We start from the raw sequence: 18166 nt of genomic DNA on the forward strand, positions 1-18166 counted from the left end.
CAAATGTGTCCTTCAACGCAGTCTGGTGGCAGTGGCAAGTGCCCCAGCCCAATACACTAAGTCCTGTATGGGAGGTGGTCACACCTTCCTGTGACAGGAAACCTATTGTTCTGCCATCCCCTGTCCGGAACCAGCTCAGCAGCAGGAGGGCAGAATCGTCTCTGGGATCGGTAGCAGCACTAGCTTGCTGGCAGACCCTGGAAGGCTGCTACCTGGAGCACTAGAGGCTTCTCGGAGGATCGGCATGCAATCATACATCCGACACCAGTAATAGTTGTGGGGTATGATTCCAAAATTATACCAAACCCAGGATCGGCACAGCCAATATATAGTTAGCCATCAGGTAATGACGCATGGCCACTATATGTATCAAAATGGCTGACCACACTCACTGTGCTGGAGGATAGAGTCCGGGGTTTGTAAGGGTGTCCTACTCATACAGGGGCACCCTCACACTTCTAACTCAGCACCCTGCCTTCAGAATTGAAAGGCCTACCTTAGGGGTGACATAGGTTTTAAGTGCACTGACCTTAGATATAAGAAAACAGATCTGTCATGAGTGGTGCTATCACCAGCTTGCATAGGCTGCCAAAGCAGGTCTGTTTTCACAGTTTGATTGGTTTTTCATAAGTGGCATAATACATGCTCCATCCCATGGGAGACCCCTGATGTACCTATGCCCTGGGCACCTTATTACCCTATACTAGGGACATAGAAGGGTACACCAGTAGCCAATTGGGTATTTACCAAAGTACTTTCCACAGTCCAATTTAGGGAGAAAGCACAGTGAGTCGGGTTCTGATTAGCAGGAACCCAGTCAGAATAGTTATAAACAGAGTAACACCAGCAAAAAGCGGAGGTAAAATGAAAGCAGATCCGACGTTCCTACAAGTTATATTTTAGAATACATTGTTGTAGCATGTTTCTTTATAATTTTTTATTTCTGTAGTAAGGTCTGAGAATGTATAAATTGAAAAATTTAATATAACACATTATCCTGAATTTGTGTTCCTTATTAATGTCTGCCAAAACATATAGAATGTGTGGATAGTGGTAATGAGAAAAATCCCTAACCTTTAACATATGTATTACTGTGTTCTTTTGACGGACAAATCATTTGGATGCTTGTAAAATCTATCAAATTTTTCTAATTTTGCAGTTGGAGAGTAAACGGGATGCTTTTTTTCCACCATTGCATCAATTTTGTACGAACCCAAATAACCCTGTTACTGTAATACGTGGCCTTGCTGGAGCTCTTAAATTAGGTAAGTGTTTTATTACTTTGTTTTAACTGGGGTTTTTTCATGTTTTGGCACTCTTACTGTAGGATAGTTGATAAGGCACATTTAATTTCACACGCCTGTTCCTACATTATGTATGTGCGTAACCTTTTTTTTTTTTTAAAAAGAGATGCAGCTCTTCTGTAACTCCTCCTCCAATACACAGACTGGAAACATCCAGTGGATACTTCTGCCATTCAATCTATATCCACACTTTTGAAGTATGGTGTTTGGAGAAGAGAGAAGCTTTAAGACTTTAAGCTTTAAGTTGCACAGAAATGGTGTTGGACTCAACTTAAGACATTTGTTCAGCGTGCACAAAAGATGTGTCCAGTTATGAGGTCTCCTCTTTTTCTGAATTGTTTCCTTGTCCGGTTATCATGTTCTAAAAATAGTGCAAGACTAGCTGGTCCGTCAAGCTCTAGATGTCTGTATCCAAACCTCCCCACAATTGTATTTTATTAGGTGTTTGGGTTCAGACCATGAGTGTGGTGCCTGTGAATTGTGTTTGAGCATGTTATCCAAGCCTGTTAAAGAGAAAGGGGTCACATTCTATTGAGCTACTGAGAGTTTCCCCTCCAATAAGGAGGCCTCTTGTAATTGTTTCTATGATTATGAACATCATGAATTGTTTTGATAGCAAAAAGAGAAGACGTCAGCTTCACTTAAGCACTATTCTGATTCTGTGTCAGGCCAGTGTTGTGAACTGGAGCAGTCTACATATGTCCCTGTATCTGTTTCTTTTGCCTTGAATTACCTTCATCCCATCTTCAAGAATCTCTGAATAAGCTTGCCTCCCCCTTCGGCAATAGGAACAGAGCATGAGGTCCATGCTGTCGTCCAGGCAGCCTAGAGTTATTACTTAGCTGGTTTGTCGGGCCATAACTGGTTCTGTATTGAAGTTTGCACCAAGTGCATTGGCTTTTCACTTTGGGCAGGTTGGTGGTTTCTTTGTTGCTGCTTATTCCTTCAGCCACCCTGGAATCATTAGTGCTTGTCCTTAAATCGCCACTCATTGACACATTTAACTCCATCCTTTCATGTGAGCATGCCTAAATTAAAATGATCTCTGGGCCTGGGCTTACAAGATAATTTCCCCTTTTTTAAATCTGCTGAGGAAGATGATGAACAAAAAGGTTCTGGCAGATGCAAGAGGATAGTGAATACCACCGTCTCCTGTGACTTTGCAAAAGGTTTTAATTTCTTTTCCTTACACTTGACAATCGCATATCAATCAATTAATCAGGGGAATTGTAAGAGCGGTTCTCACACAGGAGGGTTTCAAGACGGTGGGAGCGGGGGGTGTAAGGTTGGGGTTAGGGTGAAAAGAGTTCTTCCTTTGCCAGTATAGTAAAGCAAGCTGCCAAAGTATTTGTTCCCTGTCTTGCCAGTAGAAACTAATTTTGCTAGCTGATATCGATCCAGGAGTATTTGGGCCAAAGGGCTGATCCTTTTCTACCGTTTTGTTGAAAGTGAGAAAGTGCGATCTTTCTTGCATGGTATGCCCCTACTTTTTGCTGAATTGCCGATGTGCTTTGACTGAGTGTGCCCTGGGCTCCTGCCAATCAGGTGCCACGGCCTGTGCTCCCTCCATAAAACTGTATTGAAGCTAAAACCCAAGTGGCATCTCTGGCCACGTCAGGCCCTGATAAATGGTACCCTAGGTACCCAGGGCATTGTGACCAGAGGAGACCCCTAAGGGCTGCAGCACTTATTCTGCCACCCTTAGGGGCTCTGCACCCTGACACCCACACATTGCCTTTGCAGACTGAGTGTCCTGGTGCAACACTAAACAAAGAATCGACATGGCACACATCCCTGTGTGCCATGCCCACAAATCTACTGCCCTGGCATACATAAGCAACCCCTCTAGCTGGGTGCCCTATGCCAGTGGTGTGGGCACAGGTGCATGATCCCTCTGCCCCTACAGTACCCAGGGCCAGTCCTGGGCACTGTAAGTGCAGTAATGCCATTAAGAGTATATGGTGCTGAGAGGTTGCATTACGAACTCCACAGAACCATAATGGCTGCACTGAAGACTGACAAGTTTGATACCAAACTTCTCAGCACATTCAACCCAAACTGATGCCAGTGTGGCATTTAATGTAAAATGCACTACAGATGGCATCTTAGAGATGCCCCCTGAAACCCCTGTGCCGCTGAGGGTGTACCGACTGTACCTACCTGACCCTGGGAGACCCCTGAGTCTATGCCCAGAACCTTAACTCTGCCAGTCGAGTACTTACCTAAAAGCTGATAATTCACTTTTCTTCCATAGGCTAACATTGACTGGTTTCACTTGAAAATTCTTCGAAGTGTGGAGTTTTGGAACTTTATAATATTCATCTAAAATCAGCCGAACTACGAATTCTGACTTACTCACCTATTATCAGGAGAGACCTCAGTGCTGCATCTATGAGCCCAGTACTGACCCTGAAAAGTAATTCTAACCATAGTTACCAGTAACTTGAATTTCCTTCCATAGGATATCATTGCCTGCTTTTTGCTGTCGATTTTTGAAAATTACAAATATTCTCTAAAAATCGTGCCTACGATAAAAACATATTTACTTACCTGTTTTAGATAGAGGTCCCAGTGCTGAACCTAGGAGTCCAGCACTGGATTACCAAAGTAACCTGAACATACTTTACCTGCAACTTGAATTTCCTTCCATAGGATAACATTGGTAATTTCAACTGTGTGAAAACGTTTCGAAGTGTCAACTTTTAAAATACAATAATATTCCTTAAAAATCACTACTGTAACCAAAGCACTTTTACGTAACTGTTCACAGCTCATGTCCCGGGACTGAATCTAGGATCCAGCCCTGTGGTTAGAAAAGTAATCTACAAAGTAACTAATTGCATTTAACTAGAAATTCCCATTGAGCTCAATGTTGCATTGTGTTTGAAATTGTTTTGCCTATTGCAACAAACTGTAACTATTGCATTCAAAAAGTCTATTGCCTATTTGAAAAGTATTTAAAATAACTCATCCTGAGAAAGTATATTTTGATAACTTGTTGGTTCTATAATAAAACTACTATATCTTTTCATACAAAACAATTGGCCTAGAGTTCAGTTCTTAAGCGTGTGAGACTATTTGCTGACTGAGTGTGTGCATCAAATGCTTTACACTGTCTTCTGATACTGCCTTACTGCTCGACCAAGCTACCACTTTAGAGAGTAATGTTATATCTACCTTTAACCTCTGCCAAACCTCTGGGGACTGGTGACTCTATACACACTGTACCTTACTTTGTCCAGTATATATACAGCCACTTTCCTACAATGAAGCATTGGCTGTAAGAAAGTGCTTTTTTGTGTGGTTGCCCCAGTTTTTGCCAAACTGTTGATGTACTTTGACTGAGTGTTCCCTATGTTCCTGCCAACCAGGTACCTTGGGCCTATGTTCTTTCCCTAAACTGCATTAATACAAAACCCAATTGGCACTCTTTGGCCACAAGTCAGTCCTTTGTAAATGGTACCATAGGTACTGTGGCCAGGGAAGGCCTCTAAAGGCAACAGCACCTATTGTGCCACCCTTAGGGGCCCTGTACCTTTTATCCCCCCCCTTCCCAACCCCCTCCTCCCCTCCCCCCATTGCAGGCTGTGAGTTTTCGTGCAGAACTAAGTGAAGAGTCGACATGGCACTCATCCCTCTGTGCCATGCCTACAGCCCACTGCCCTGGCATAGGTCAGCCACCCCTCTTGCTGGGTGCACTATAGCAGTGGTAAGGGTATAGGTGCATGAGCCCTGTACCCCTACAGTGTCTAAACCAATTTGTTGACATTGTAAGTGCAGTAATGCCATTAAGAGTATATTGTGCTGGAAGTTTGTCATTCGACCTACACAGCACAATAATAGTTTTACTGAAAATTGGGAAGCTTGGTATCAAAATTCTCAGCTCATTAAACACACACTGATACCAGTGTGGGATTTAATGAAAAATGCACTGAGTGCATCTTAGAGATGCCCCCTGAAAAACGACCCTAGTGTCCTGACTGAGTGCTGCTCGCCAGCTGCCACCAGACGTGTTTCTGGACTCCTGGATCAAGAGCCTGCTGCTTTCGGGGGTCTGAAACAATGCACATCCTGGGATGAGGTGGCAAGCCCCACCCCCCAGGATGGGTAGGGTCCACGAAGAGGAATCTTCAAAGGCTTGCCGCCTTTGAGCTACCCCAGCCATTTGCTACTTCCAGAAACTGGCTCCCACTGGTTCTCCCACCTACCCCCCCTTTGCGCAGGAGAATCTGTGGGAAAACCAAGTGAGGAAGGGAGTTGTGCCCACCTTTCAGGTCGGGGATGCAAGGTGAAGCACTTCTCTGTGTCCCTGCCATCTTGCAGATGGGGGGACCCATCCAACCAGAGAGAGGCATATGACCCCCTCCCACTGCAGGGTGGCATAATATGGGGTGTACTCCCCAAAGGAAGGGACTTATTGGTCCTGACCTTTACTTACCTGTAACACCCCTAAATCTACTATTTAAAGGCAAGCCTGAACCTTGCCTCCTCAGACTAGAAGAAGAGTAGGACGCCCACTGACTTGGCCCCAGCCCTATCGGCCTGTCACCACCTCAAACCTTCTCCAGCGAAACCCCGGTGTGTCCTGCAGCCAGCAGCCCTCAAGAACCCGAATGACCTGCCCTACCTTCCAACAGCAAGTCTTTGTCTCAATGAGCACCGGATTTGCTCACCCACAGACTTTGGCTCTGTCCAAATCCACGAGTCTGCACCAGACGCCCACAGTCTAAGTTCGAGTGGCCCAACACCACAAGAAGGTCTCCTTGGCGATCCTGACCTGAGATCTGGTGCTCTGTGACCTGCCTTGAATCTTCAATAAATTCCTGCTGCCCCTTTCTTAAGATTCCCCTTATCGGAGATGGGAGGAAAATCCAATGCCTAAAGACACCCCTGCACCTGACGTCCCACGGCCTTGGGTGGCCCAACCAATGGTATCCCGGCATGCCTACTTACCTCTCCAACAAGTGATCACCTCTGGAAGATCTGCCTGCATTGTTTGTCTCAACCGGAGAATCCCCGTTGAAAACATGGCACCCGACACCAAACTAGCACCCTGAACCTAGCCATCGCTGCGGGTGCACTATGTGTGCTAAACCGGACCCCCCTTTGCCCTGAGCCTAATACCAGGAGCTTTGCTCCCACAACCTTGTCGCCTGCTGGTGAGCAGCCACCAACCGGAGGCCCCCATCCCTTATTGGATAACATTGGGCCTCCGCACTCTGCACCCGGCCGGCCTAGTGCTGCTGAGGGTGTTGAGAGTGCATCCTTGACCTTAGGGGAACCCTGGTTCTAACCCCAGAATAACAACTCCCACTAATATTTATTTACCTGCAAACTGTTAACTTCATTACCTTGCATAGGATTACATTGACTGCTTTTCCTTGAAAATTCTTTTAAATGTGAGTTGGTTTGTTTTTGATTGAATGGCTTTATTTCGATATAAAAATATCATAAAACCAGAAACACAACAATTTAAAATCATGTAAAAACAATTACATTCTATTTACACAGATAAAATCGTGTTAAGAACAGATAATACAAGCATTAAATAGTCACAGAAAGCCTATTCAAACGGATTAACCATGCCCATTTTAGAAACTTGGATACACAGCATGCAAACAGGGTACGAGTGTCGGATTTTAAAATACGCAGCGCCTCTCTATACTGCCGAGTACCTAGCTGTCTGCATAGGGGTTTGAGCCACCTCCGCCTTGGCCGTGCTTATGCAGGCCATTCAAAGAACATGTGAGCGACTGTCTCTGCACGTAATGGGCAGGTCGCACAGGAGGAGGAGCGCAGGTGGGGAAGTTTCCAACGGGAAATAAAATCACCTACAGGTAGTGTCCCTACTCTAAATTTAAAATACAAAGCTCTATCGGTAGGGTTGGAAATAATGTCAAGATAGGGTTCGTAAACCACCACTTCCTTCATCTTCACAAATTCCTCCGTGGATTTACAATGTTTCACATCAAGAGAGTTGTTACAAAGTATCCAGCTCCAATAAAGCTTCTTCAGAACTGCCTTGGGGGGAGCGGTCCTTGCTTCCCAAGCATCCCCAAGCCCCAAGGCTCCTAGCAGCCGTTTCACGTCCCTCAGCCACTTGATCTTGGACCAGCCCTCCAATGCCATAACTTCTGCTAGGGCCTCTGCGTATGAGGCCAACTCCAGTGGAGAAGCGTGGCTCAGTGGTTAGAGGCGGCAGACCCGGAAGCTGAGATCAACCGTGGACCAGGGTTCGATTCCCCGCCTCGGCGGGTCTCGGGCTCAAAATTCCACGGACTCGACAATTCTCTCGCTCCGGTGCCTACTCGAATCACGGGGTCACACTCTGCAACTCTGAGCAATAGCTTGCTTAATCTCCACTATGGCCCCTCGCGGCGGGATGCCTGGCTTTCACCTTGTGGACACCCTGCCGGGGTTTCTCACAGGGGAATACCAGGACGGGTTCCCTAAGCAAGCGCCAGGATGCCCTTTGGGTGACAGGTTTGCGCTATATAAGTACACCTACATTTACATTTTCATTTACAACTCGGGCACTCGCCACAGTCGTGCCCAGAGCAGCAAAGGGCGAATTTGGGCTTGATCCTTGATTGATCTACAACCCAAGTCCATTAGTACGGGTACTGAAGGGGTGCTCTAGGGGAGAGCCATCAGGTCTTTCAGAAATGTAGTCTCTGATCTGGCTAACACTTCAAGATTGCAGGTGCCCCACAGTTCCGCCCCGTACAAAGCAGCACTAACCCCTCTAGCTTAGTAAATCTCCAGGACTGGGGCAATAGGCTTGGTTGTAGAGGAGCGTTGCTCCTTCAGTAAGGCGCCGCCCACCCTTTTATGGGTTAAAAGCATCTTTTGGATGTGCGAGTTCCAATGCATTGAGTCTGAGAGACGGATACCTAAATAATCAAATTCAGACACCCTCTCCAGGGTCTCGGAATTCAGCACCGGGGGGCGGCCCATTTTTTTGGGCCGGTTTAGGGCCAGGAACTTTGTTTTATTGGTATTTATTAACAGGCCCCTTTGTGAGCAGAACTCCTGGTAGCTGTTAAGGAGACTCTGCAGACCCACGGGAGTCTTTGAAATGAGAAGGGTGTCATCAGCAAAAAGCAAGGTGGGGATACGCTTGCTTGCCCGCCAGAGAAGGTGCGTCTGCAGGATATTTTAGCAGATGCTCCACCACTCCGTTCACATAAAGAGAGAACAGAGTGGGGGCAAGCATACATCCCTGGCGAACACCTCTTTCTACAGGGATCCTGTCAGTTTTCTCGCTGTTCTTGCCCCACCGCACCTGTGCATAATTATCATTATGTAACCTGACCAAGAGGGACAAGATATACGAGGGCAACCCCATCTCGGACAGGACTCTCCATAACCCCTCTCGTGGTACTAGGTCAAAGGCAGTCTTCAGGTCTATGAAGGCCAGGTAAAGACGCCCTTGCCCAGCACCACCATCTTCCAGTATAAAAGAACCAATCTAAAGGCCTGTTCAATAGTCCCTGTGCCGGAACGAAAACCAGCCTGAAGATCTGATAGAATGTGATTCTCATCTATCCACTGGAGGAACCTTCCCAGTATTACTTTCCCCGCTACCTTTTGCAATGAGTCGATTAGGCTTATGGGCCTATAATTTGCTGGGTCGTCCCGGCTCCCCTTTTTAAATACCGGGACGACCTCCGCCCCGTTCCAGGACTCTGGAACAGGTGTACCGTTATTGATGGCATTTAGCAAGGATGAAACCAGCTTTCCCCACTCCTTCCTATTCGCGCGCATCAGGTCGCCCGGTATCCCATCGTGCCCAGCTGCTTTAAGGGGCACCAACGACTTAATTACGCTTTCAACCTCTCTTGGGGTAAAGGGATCACCCAATGTATCTCCCAAGGGGTCGACTGGCAAGAAGGTTCTGCGAGTGGTCGCCTAGGAGGCCCCCACCGTGGAGGTATAGAGGGACTGAAAATTATTGTACCATGTATGGGCTGGGATATTACATGTTCTAAGAGTACAGTCTGGTCTGTCCCTTGCCTTTATCAGGTTCCAAAAGCCTCTAGCATCTCTGCCTTTGCTTGCTGCCATTAGATCATTCCAGGACCTGTCCTCCCATTCTTTCTTTGCTGCGTTGATAGTCAGATTGTATTTCTTTCTGGTGAACCTAATCTACACCGGGGATTTGCCTTTAACAGCTGAAATCAAGGCAGATATTGTCACCCTGCATTTCTTGGTGAACCAGCCTGGTTGGTTCTTAGGTCTATTGGCTCCACCCACTGTGGGAGGCCTACTTGGGAGTAGGAGAAGATTGCCCAAGGACTTGATTATATTACAAAAGAGGCCCGACACCTCACTATTCGTCAGGGCGGTAGAATCCAGGATAGACAGTGAAGCTCCTAAAAGAGCCTCTATGGCTATCAATCTCTCCCCATCCATAATTAATTTACTCCATCTCAACCACCTCCCACAGTTAGAGGGCCGTACTTCCAGGGTTAGGGCCAATTTTGGCAACAAATGTGCACCCTGCTCCCCACCCCACAAGGGGAGCAGCGCCAAGGAGAGGGGGTTGTGGTCGCTATCGACTGAGGTGAGGACTACCATATCGTAGACAAAAGTCCAGAGCTTAAAGTCGAGCAGGATGTAATCTATCCTCGACGTGTGGTTGGGCCTATTATAAGTATGGGCTCCGGAGGTGTCTGAGGTTGTCCTCCCATTCACTGCCCTCAGACCAAATTCCAGGGCCAGGGAATTAAGTTGTACAGCCTGCTGGGACCACCTCCGGATAGGCGGAATGGTTAAAATGGGAATACCACTCCTAACGTCTTCGTCGGCAGTATCCAGGATGTCCTCCGTCGCCAGGGGCTCAAGCGTACAGTTGAGGTCCCCAGCGACCAGGACATGAGATCTATCAGGGCACTGCCTAAGAAGATCCTCCAAACCTGCAACAATGGGGGACAGAGACCCTCCTTTCGTGCCCCAGCATAGACGTTGATAATGTCAAGGGTAAGCCCTCTCCTGGGCCCCTTAAGTGAGATCCTAAGGAGATATGGGGAATTGGTTTCATGACGACTTTATTCTTTAGCTCCCTAGATGTTTCAATTTTTCTGTCCCAGATAGTTGAGACTCCCGTCAAAATGATAGTATAGGGGGCGGACTCTGGTGGAAGATTGACACAAGGCAGCGTCTGCTTGACACATTCGCTGCCCTGTGTGCCCCTCCCCGAAGACTGTCTGTCTTTATCAGGTACATGGGAGGCTGGCTGAGCTCTCTGGAGCAGACCTTCTTTAAGAGACCTTCCCTTGGCAGACGTAAAGGGATTATTATCATCAGAGGATTTCTCCGTTAGTGGACGTTTTAGTAATGTAGACAAGGGGTTATTAGCAGCAGTCCGGGCCATCCTTAGTGGGACACTAGACCTTTTTTCCTGGGAACCAATGGAACTCTCCATTGTGTTGTCAGGAACTTTTGCCAGTTTTCCCAGCATAGTCGAATTGGCTGTAACCAAGTTCTCTAACTGGTCCAATTTGGTAATAATCAACCTTGTGCGTTCCAATAAGGGTAACATCAGGGATTTAATAAGAATTTCTATTTTGCCCAAAAGCTCTTCATCTGTACCAGGGATCGGACGTAAACTGTGAGAATCTGTAGGGACCTCAGTGGGATTTTGTAAGAGAATAGGGTCAGGGATGGGTAAAACTGTATTTAATCTTTGCAGTCCCCCCTTGATGTATAATGTCCCCTCTTTTCCTTTTGCTAGGTTTGGAATTAGATGGGCCACTTGCAATTAGGGGTTGTGGAACGGGACTAGATGGATTGGACAGGACACCTAGGCTGTTAGATGAGCTATTTGTCTGTAAACAAGATATAGAGTCTATAACAAAGCTACCGGCCTCAGCATCCGAGGCAATAGACGCCAAAGCATTGCTTAGGTGGTGAACTATCAACCGTACCTAAATTACTTGGGAGTGGGGGAGAGGCAACTTGGCCAATTTTGCCCAGAGACGAACGCTTGCCTGATAAAAGATCGATAGATAAGCGTTTCTCGGCAAAGGCAATTTCCTTTTCAAGAGTACCTGTAGCCCGTTTAAAAAAAGGGTTCCGGTTACCACCCCACCCTTTGATGACACTTGTACTATTCTTTCCTTCCCGGAACGTAAAGACATACTTGCTGCAGGGCACAGTATTGTGAATCAAAAAGTTACTACTAGCTGTATGCTAGGGGAATTAATACAATTGTCCTGAACCCCCTGTGAAGCTAGGTTAACTCGTTTTAGTCCGTCGTTCAGATGGAAGAGAGGGGGCCCAGCCCAGCCTCGTCCGGCCCCGAATGGCCACAAACAGTCCCGCCCTTGGCCCGGGCTTCGCCCGCGCGCTCCCGCGCAGCGGGATCCTAGGTCGATTAAGTAGGCCGCGTGATGACCGGAGGGCGGGGCCAATCAGTGAACACAGACCAGGTGTAGAGGTCTCGCAGGGACTCCTGCGGCGTTCAGTTAGCCCGGACCTTCTTCCCCCACAGTCCACAGCACCTGAGCCCAGGGAGCAGAGCAGCACTTCCAGGGGTCCTGCGAAGCGAAGCGGGTGCGGCAAGGAGCAGCGTCAGTCAGGTAATCTCCAACAGCGTCCTTTAATCCGATGACGTCCTCCCCAAAAAACGACCTTCACTGGAGCAAGGGTGAACGCAAACAAACTTCCCCTTCATTACCTTCCATAGGATTACATTGACTGCTTTTCCTTGAAAATTCTTCTAAACGTGAAGTTGGTTTGTATGAAACATTGAAAAACTGCAAATGTACTAAAAGTGGTTTACTTACCTTTTGTCTAAGAAATGTTTCGGTGTGATCGGGAGGCCGCAACTTGCCTCTTCCTGCTGCTGCCAGCTGTCCGTTGCCACAGGGGAGTCCAGCCCCCGGGAAACACCACACCAAGAGACGTCCACATCTGAAAGAGACACGTTAGTGATAGATTTCTTACCTTAGAATATCCCCAGGCGTCAGACTGGATCCGGAAATTTTTGTGTAGCAGTACCCATGCGCGTCGATAGGCGTCGTCCGCGGCTCCGCGCCCGTCGTCCGCGTCGTGGGCGCCGTGATGACGTCGTCGGAGTACTTAGACGCCGCCTCCGCGTGCTGACGTCAGTTCTTCTTTTTTCTGCGCCAGCTAGCGCAGATCTGGAAAAAGTTTTACCCTAGTCACTTTTTGACTAACCTTTTGAGATCCTTTTTGATCCATTTTCGAAGTCTATTCGACTCTGACAGTGCAGGTAGGGATGCCCGGGGTTAGGCCCTGTGCCGACTGCAACCGACTGATGTCGGTTACCGACCTCCATCGCCGGTGCCTGCACTGTTAAGGCCTGGACCACGACGACAAGTCCTGCTCCGACTGCCAGGCCCTGACGTCTAAGGCTAGACGGGAGCGGGCCCGTAAGCGACTCGAGCTTTGGCAGTCCGCCCCGCGCCGCTAGAGGTCCCGGTCCGCAAGGAGGTCGAGGGACCGGTCGCGGGGCCGGAGCCACCACAGTTCCGGGAGTCGTCATCGGTCTTCAGGGATCGAAGTCCTCAGGTAAGAGGCACAAGAAGTCGAAGAGGCATTATCGCTCTTCTGACTCCCACCGATGCTCGCGCGACGCGGCTGGGGGTTCGTGCGGCATCGCCCACGTGGCTCCGCTGGAGCCGCAGGTGTCGCGACGCCGGAGGAGATTGCAGCCTTCCTCATGGCCATGAGGTCGCTTGCTCCTCCGTCGGGTTCCACGCGCCTTCGGGCCAAGTGCCTCAGACTGGGTCCCCACGCGGGCCGGGCGCTTCGGCGCCGTCGGGTGCTTTGGCCCTGGCGCCGTCGGCAACTTCGGTTCAGACGCCGCAGGGCCCCTCTGGGTCCGGATCCGGGTCGCCGCTGGTCGACCTCGCCGGCCCCACGGGTGTCGCACCCGGCGCTGTCCCAGGACAACGTCGTCCCTGGTCCTGCCCTCGATTCGGGTCCGGCGCCGGAGCGGCGCCGCTCTAGACGCCGATGGGAGAATTTTATTTCTATGACCCGACACCATCTTTTGAGCCTGAGTACCAGGCGGTGGGTGATGAGGGAGATTGGGAGGGGTCTGAGGACCCTCTGGCACGTGAGTGTCAGTCTTCTGCGGACTGGACAGGAGAGCTTGGAGAGGCCAGTGGTCTGGACACTTCGCCCGACACTGGTTTTGTCTCCCCTCCTAGCGTGGCTACGGAGGAGGGGCCTACTTATAGCGTGGTGCTGATAAGGGCGGCCAAGGCCTTGGGCCTTGAGCTCCCCGTCGCGGCCGTGAGGACTAACCTCTTCACTGAGATCCTTAAACTGCAGTCAAGCTCGGCTGAGCCTCTGCTGCCGTTTGAGGCCTTGTCAGACGTTCTTTTTGGGCACTTGGTCCAGGCCCGCCACAGGAATGCCTGTGGATAGGAACGTGGCCAGATGCCACCACCCGGCTCCGGGTGGCCCTTGCTTTCCGTCTACCCACCCCACCCCTGAGAGCCTGGTTATCCAGGCCTCCAATTCCCAGACTGCATTTCCGTCGGCTACCCCCGACCAGGAATCCAAGAGGTACGAGACTTAAGGAAAAGTATTCTCCTCCCTTAGTTTGGGATTGCGGTCAGTCAATACTGCGTGCCTCTTGGGCCGCTACATCCACTCTCTGTGGGACATGGTCGCGGCCGTGCTGCCAGAATGCCCGTTGGAGGTACGGGCTAAACTCGGCCAGGCCCTTGTGGAAGGCCGAGATGCGGCACGGTATTCAATTCGGTGTGGGCTGGACACTACCGACTCTCCTAGGCAGAGCGATTGCAACTACGGTGGCGATTCGTCGTCACGCCTGGTTGAGGTCCGCTAATTTCTCGGCCGACGTCCAAAACACACTTATGGACATGCTGTTCGATGGCCATCGCCTCTTTAGCGACAAGGGAGACCATGCGCTTGAGCGCTTTAAGGACTCCAGGGCTACGGCCAAGTCCTTGGGCCTCTCGGCCCGCGCCAGCAAACTGCTGCCTTTCGCCCCTTTCGTGGCCAAGGAAGGGGTGCCCCCACACGTTGTGCCAGCCACGTGCCGCAGACTACCATCCAGCGCGGTGGCGGATGTGGAAACCGCCGTGGCGGCGGTCGGGCACAACGGTGAGGCCAGTCCACACCTGCCCCTGCAGCATCCGCCTCAAAACCCTCCTAGTCCGTGCTTTCAGGCCCATGTGACGCCAGTGGGGGGGTAGGGTTCGCCATCACCACCTCCACTGGCGCACTGTCACATCGGACAGGTGGGTGCTGCAAATCGTCCGAAGGGGCTACTACCTCCCCTTCGAGGCGACCCCTCCAGCCATGTCACCGCAGTACCACCGCGTGTCGGGGGATCACTTGCAACTTCTGCAAGAGGAAGTTACGGCCCTCTTGGCCAAGGGGGCCATCGAGCGTGTTCCTGTGCCAGAAGTAGGGTGTGGTTGTTACTCCCACTACTTTCTGGTACCCAAGAAGGGGAAAGGGGGCCACGCACTATCTTGGACCTACGGAACGTCAACTGCTTCCTCCGGAAGGAGAAGTTCAAGATGCTGACGTTGGCTCAGGTTTTAGCTGCCCTAGACCCTGGAGACTGGATGGTAGCGTTGGACTTGCAGGATGCTTATTTTCACATCCCCGTCCTGCCGGCCCACCGGCGTTACCTGCGGTTCACGGTAGGCCACGAGCACTTTCAGTTTACTGTCCTCCCCTTCGGCCTTACCAGCGCCCCACTGGTGTTCTCGAAAGTGATGGCGGTGGTCGCAGCTCATCTGCGCAAGCTAGGGGTTTCAGTCTTCCCCTACCTCGACGACTGGTTGTTGAAAGCGGGCTCGCCCCAGAGTCGTCAGCCACCTCCAGACTACGGCCGACCTCCTGCACCTGCTGGAGTTTTCCATCAATGTGCCGAAGTCACACCTGTGTCCCTCTCAAAAGCTCCTCTTCATCAGAGCGGTTCTTGGCTCGGCGCAGTTTCGGGTTTATCCTACCGAACAGCGGGTTTGGGATATTCAGGCTCTGATTCCGATCTTTCAGCCTTTATCCCGAGTCTCGGTCAGGTTGATGCTGCGGCTTCTGGGGCTGATGGCCTCCTGCATCCTTCTGGTGCATCGCGCCCGGTGGCGGATGCGGGCTCTGCAGTGGTACCTGAAGTTTCAGTGGGCCCAGCATAACGCCAACTTGTCCGACCATGTCTTGATCTCGGAGGGCACTGCAAGACAGTTGCAGTGGTGGCTCACGGACCGCGATTGGGTCAGCGGCAGATCCCTCTCCCTACCCCAACCGGAGCACGTTGTTGTGACGGACGCGTCCCTCCAGGGCTGGGGGGCCACATGGGAGAGGCGGAGATCAGAGGCCTCTGGTCTCAGGCGGAGTGCCAGCTCCACATCAACGTTTTGGAGCTGCGGGCGATCCGGCTTGCACTGAAGGCATTCCTCCCCTCTGTCCGGGGGAGTGTAGTGCAAGTGTTCACGGACAACACCACAGCCATGTGGTACTGCAACAAACAGGGCGGGGTGGGGTTGTGGACTCTTTGCCAGGAGGCTCTGCGCCTCTGGCAGTGGCTGGAACGTCAGTGCGTGACCCTGGTGGTTCAACACCTGGCAGGTTCTCTGAACTCCAGGGCGGACAAACTCCGCCATCGGTGCATGATGGATCACGAATGGCGTCTAAACTCGGACGTGGCTCAATGCCTCTTTCAGCAGTGGGGAGAGCCTTGGTTAGATCTATTCGCCACAGAAGAGAACGCGCAATGCCATCAGTTCTGCATGTTGGAATTTCCAAGGCGGCACTTGCTCGGCGACGCTTTTCGTCGCAAGTGGAGTTGCGGTCTATTGTACGCCTTTCCGCCTATACCACTTCTGCCCAGAGTGCTGAAGAAGATCAGGCGCGACCGGGCCCAGGTTATCCTTGAGGCTCCGGACTGGGCACGAAGATATTGGTATCCAGAGCTACTCAGCATGTCTGTCGATCCCCTGATTAGTCTGCCTCTTCGGGAGGACCTTCTATCGCAGCAGCAGGGGACGGTCCTCCACCCGCACCTGTCCAGTCTCCACCTCCAAGCTTGGAGATTGAGCGTCGACAGTTAAGGCCATTTGACTTGCCTCCTGAAGTCTGTAATGTCATTCTGGCAGCCAAGTCTGTATACGCCTGCAGGTGGAACAGATTTGTGGCATGGTGCACAGCAAAGGCTGTGGATCCACTCTCTGCCCCCCTTTCTGAGGTTCTCCTCTTCCTTCTTTCTCTTGCCCAGCAGGGCTCTGCTCTGGGCCCTATCAAGGGCTACCTCTTCTCTTTCAGCCTTCTTGAGGCTACCTGATCAGCCATCTTTGTTCAAGTCCCCAATTGTAAATAGGTTTTTGAAGGGCATCACACACGTTTCCTCCTGTTCCATTCGTGATGCCCCAGTGGGACTTGAACCTTGTACTCACTTATCTGATGTGCGCTCCAATCGAGCCACTTCACAACTGTCCTCTCCGTCGTCTTACCCATAAGACTGCATTCCTGGTTGTCATCACCTCTGCCAGGAGGGTGAGTGAGCTCCAGGCTCTTTCTTCAAAACCACCTTTCCTTTCTGTCCATCCGGACAAGGTTGTGTTGCGGACAAGACCCTCTTTCCTGCCCAAGGTAGTCACAGCCTTCCACATCGGGCAGTCCATCACCTTGACCACCTTCGTTCTGCCTCCGCATCCCTCGAAAAAGTAGGAGAGGCTCCACCGTCTGGACCCAAAACGTGCGCTCTCATTCTATCTGGATTGCACACGCCAGTTCCGGGTGGATGACTGTGAGAAGTTGGCCTGATATATAGTGCTCACTATTCTAGTGATCACTTTGTATCATACCAAACAACCCTTATTGATGATTGGTTGTAAGTCAACCGTATCAGACCAGCTATCCTAGTAGCGTGGACAAGAGCAATCTTTAGGCTAAACTCTAGAGGGCGTGTTAAGCCAGCTGTTTTACAATGACATATACCCCTTGAACACCAAGTGAAAGGACACCACACAAGTTGTTATAAAAATATAGGATATTTATTAATAACAAGTCTACCCTGAACTCTTTATGAGTCAGGGAGCTAAGCACAATACAAAACTCTTACGAAAATACTTCAAGTTGCACAATTTACACAAATGCCCGAGGGGCACGAAAAACCATATACTTTAAAAGTGGAATGCGAAATACTAGCAGGTAAGTAACAAGATCCAGATTCTTCAGGATCGCTAGGACTACACTACTGAACCTTAAGATTACGAGCAGGAGGCCTAGGGAGATCGGGTGCAGAGTGTGTACTCTCACGCGGGATGCGGGAAGAAGTCTATGGATGCTAGCGTTTCTAAAGTTACAGTTTCCGGACGAATCCGACTAGGTAGACTGAAAACGAAAAAGGATCTGGACACTTAGATAGTGGACCTACGTTGGAGCACCGAGATGCTCGGGTTACCTAGCCCAGGGGCTGTGGCTGCATAGGGTTCAAAAGACGTCGGGAATCCTCGTTACAGTCTATGGAGCCTGAAAGAAGAAGTTGCTGGCAGGCGACCAGTGAAGATGTTCGGAGGGATCCAAGCCTGGATCGATGATGGAGATGACCTGAAAGCAGAGGGGACTCAGTTCTTAATCACTAGCCAGTGATTATGTGGGCACCAGGATGGCACCGGATGAAGTCACCTCGACCAGGTGAGTGGGCGACGCTGGACTCTGCAGTCACACGGGCCAGGAGGCGTTGGCGTCCAGGCTGGAGGTGCGAGCTGTCCCACGAGGCTGTCGGCTGTCGGCGATGCTGGACTCAAGATTTGAGCAACAAACCTTGGCAAAGGCAAGCCCACGCGGTGGAGTCAAAATGGCGTCTGGAGTGGACCAGGAGGGTCCAGGGTACTTCTTGTTGGACA

General features: G+C 50.5%; 1 protein-coding gene across 2 annotated transcripts in view; it reads left to right on the forward strand.

Moving 5' to 3' along the window:
* The window catches only part of KDM6A (lysine demethylase 6A), a 1083812-nt gene that overhangs the window by 735772 nt on the left and 329874 nt on the right, over nt 1–18166 (forward strand). For both annotated transcript variants that reach the window (XM_078658310.1, XM_078658311.1), the window contains one exon: nt 1160–1265. In XM_078658310.1, coding sequence (XP_078514436.1) covers nt 1160–1265 — 106 coding nt within the window. The remainder of the gene's footprint in view (nt 1–1159; nt 1266–18166) is intronic.

This window comes from Lissotriton helveticus, chromosome 8 (assembly GCF_964261635.1).
Source record: "Lissotriton helveticus chromosome 8, aLisHel1.1, whole genome shotgun sequence".
NCBI lineage: Eukaryota > Metazoa > Chordata > Amphibia > Caudata > Salamandridae > Lissotriton > Lissotriton helveticus.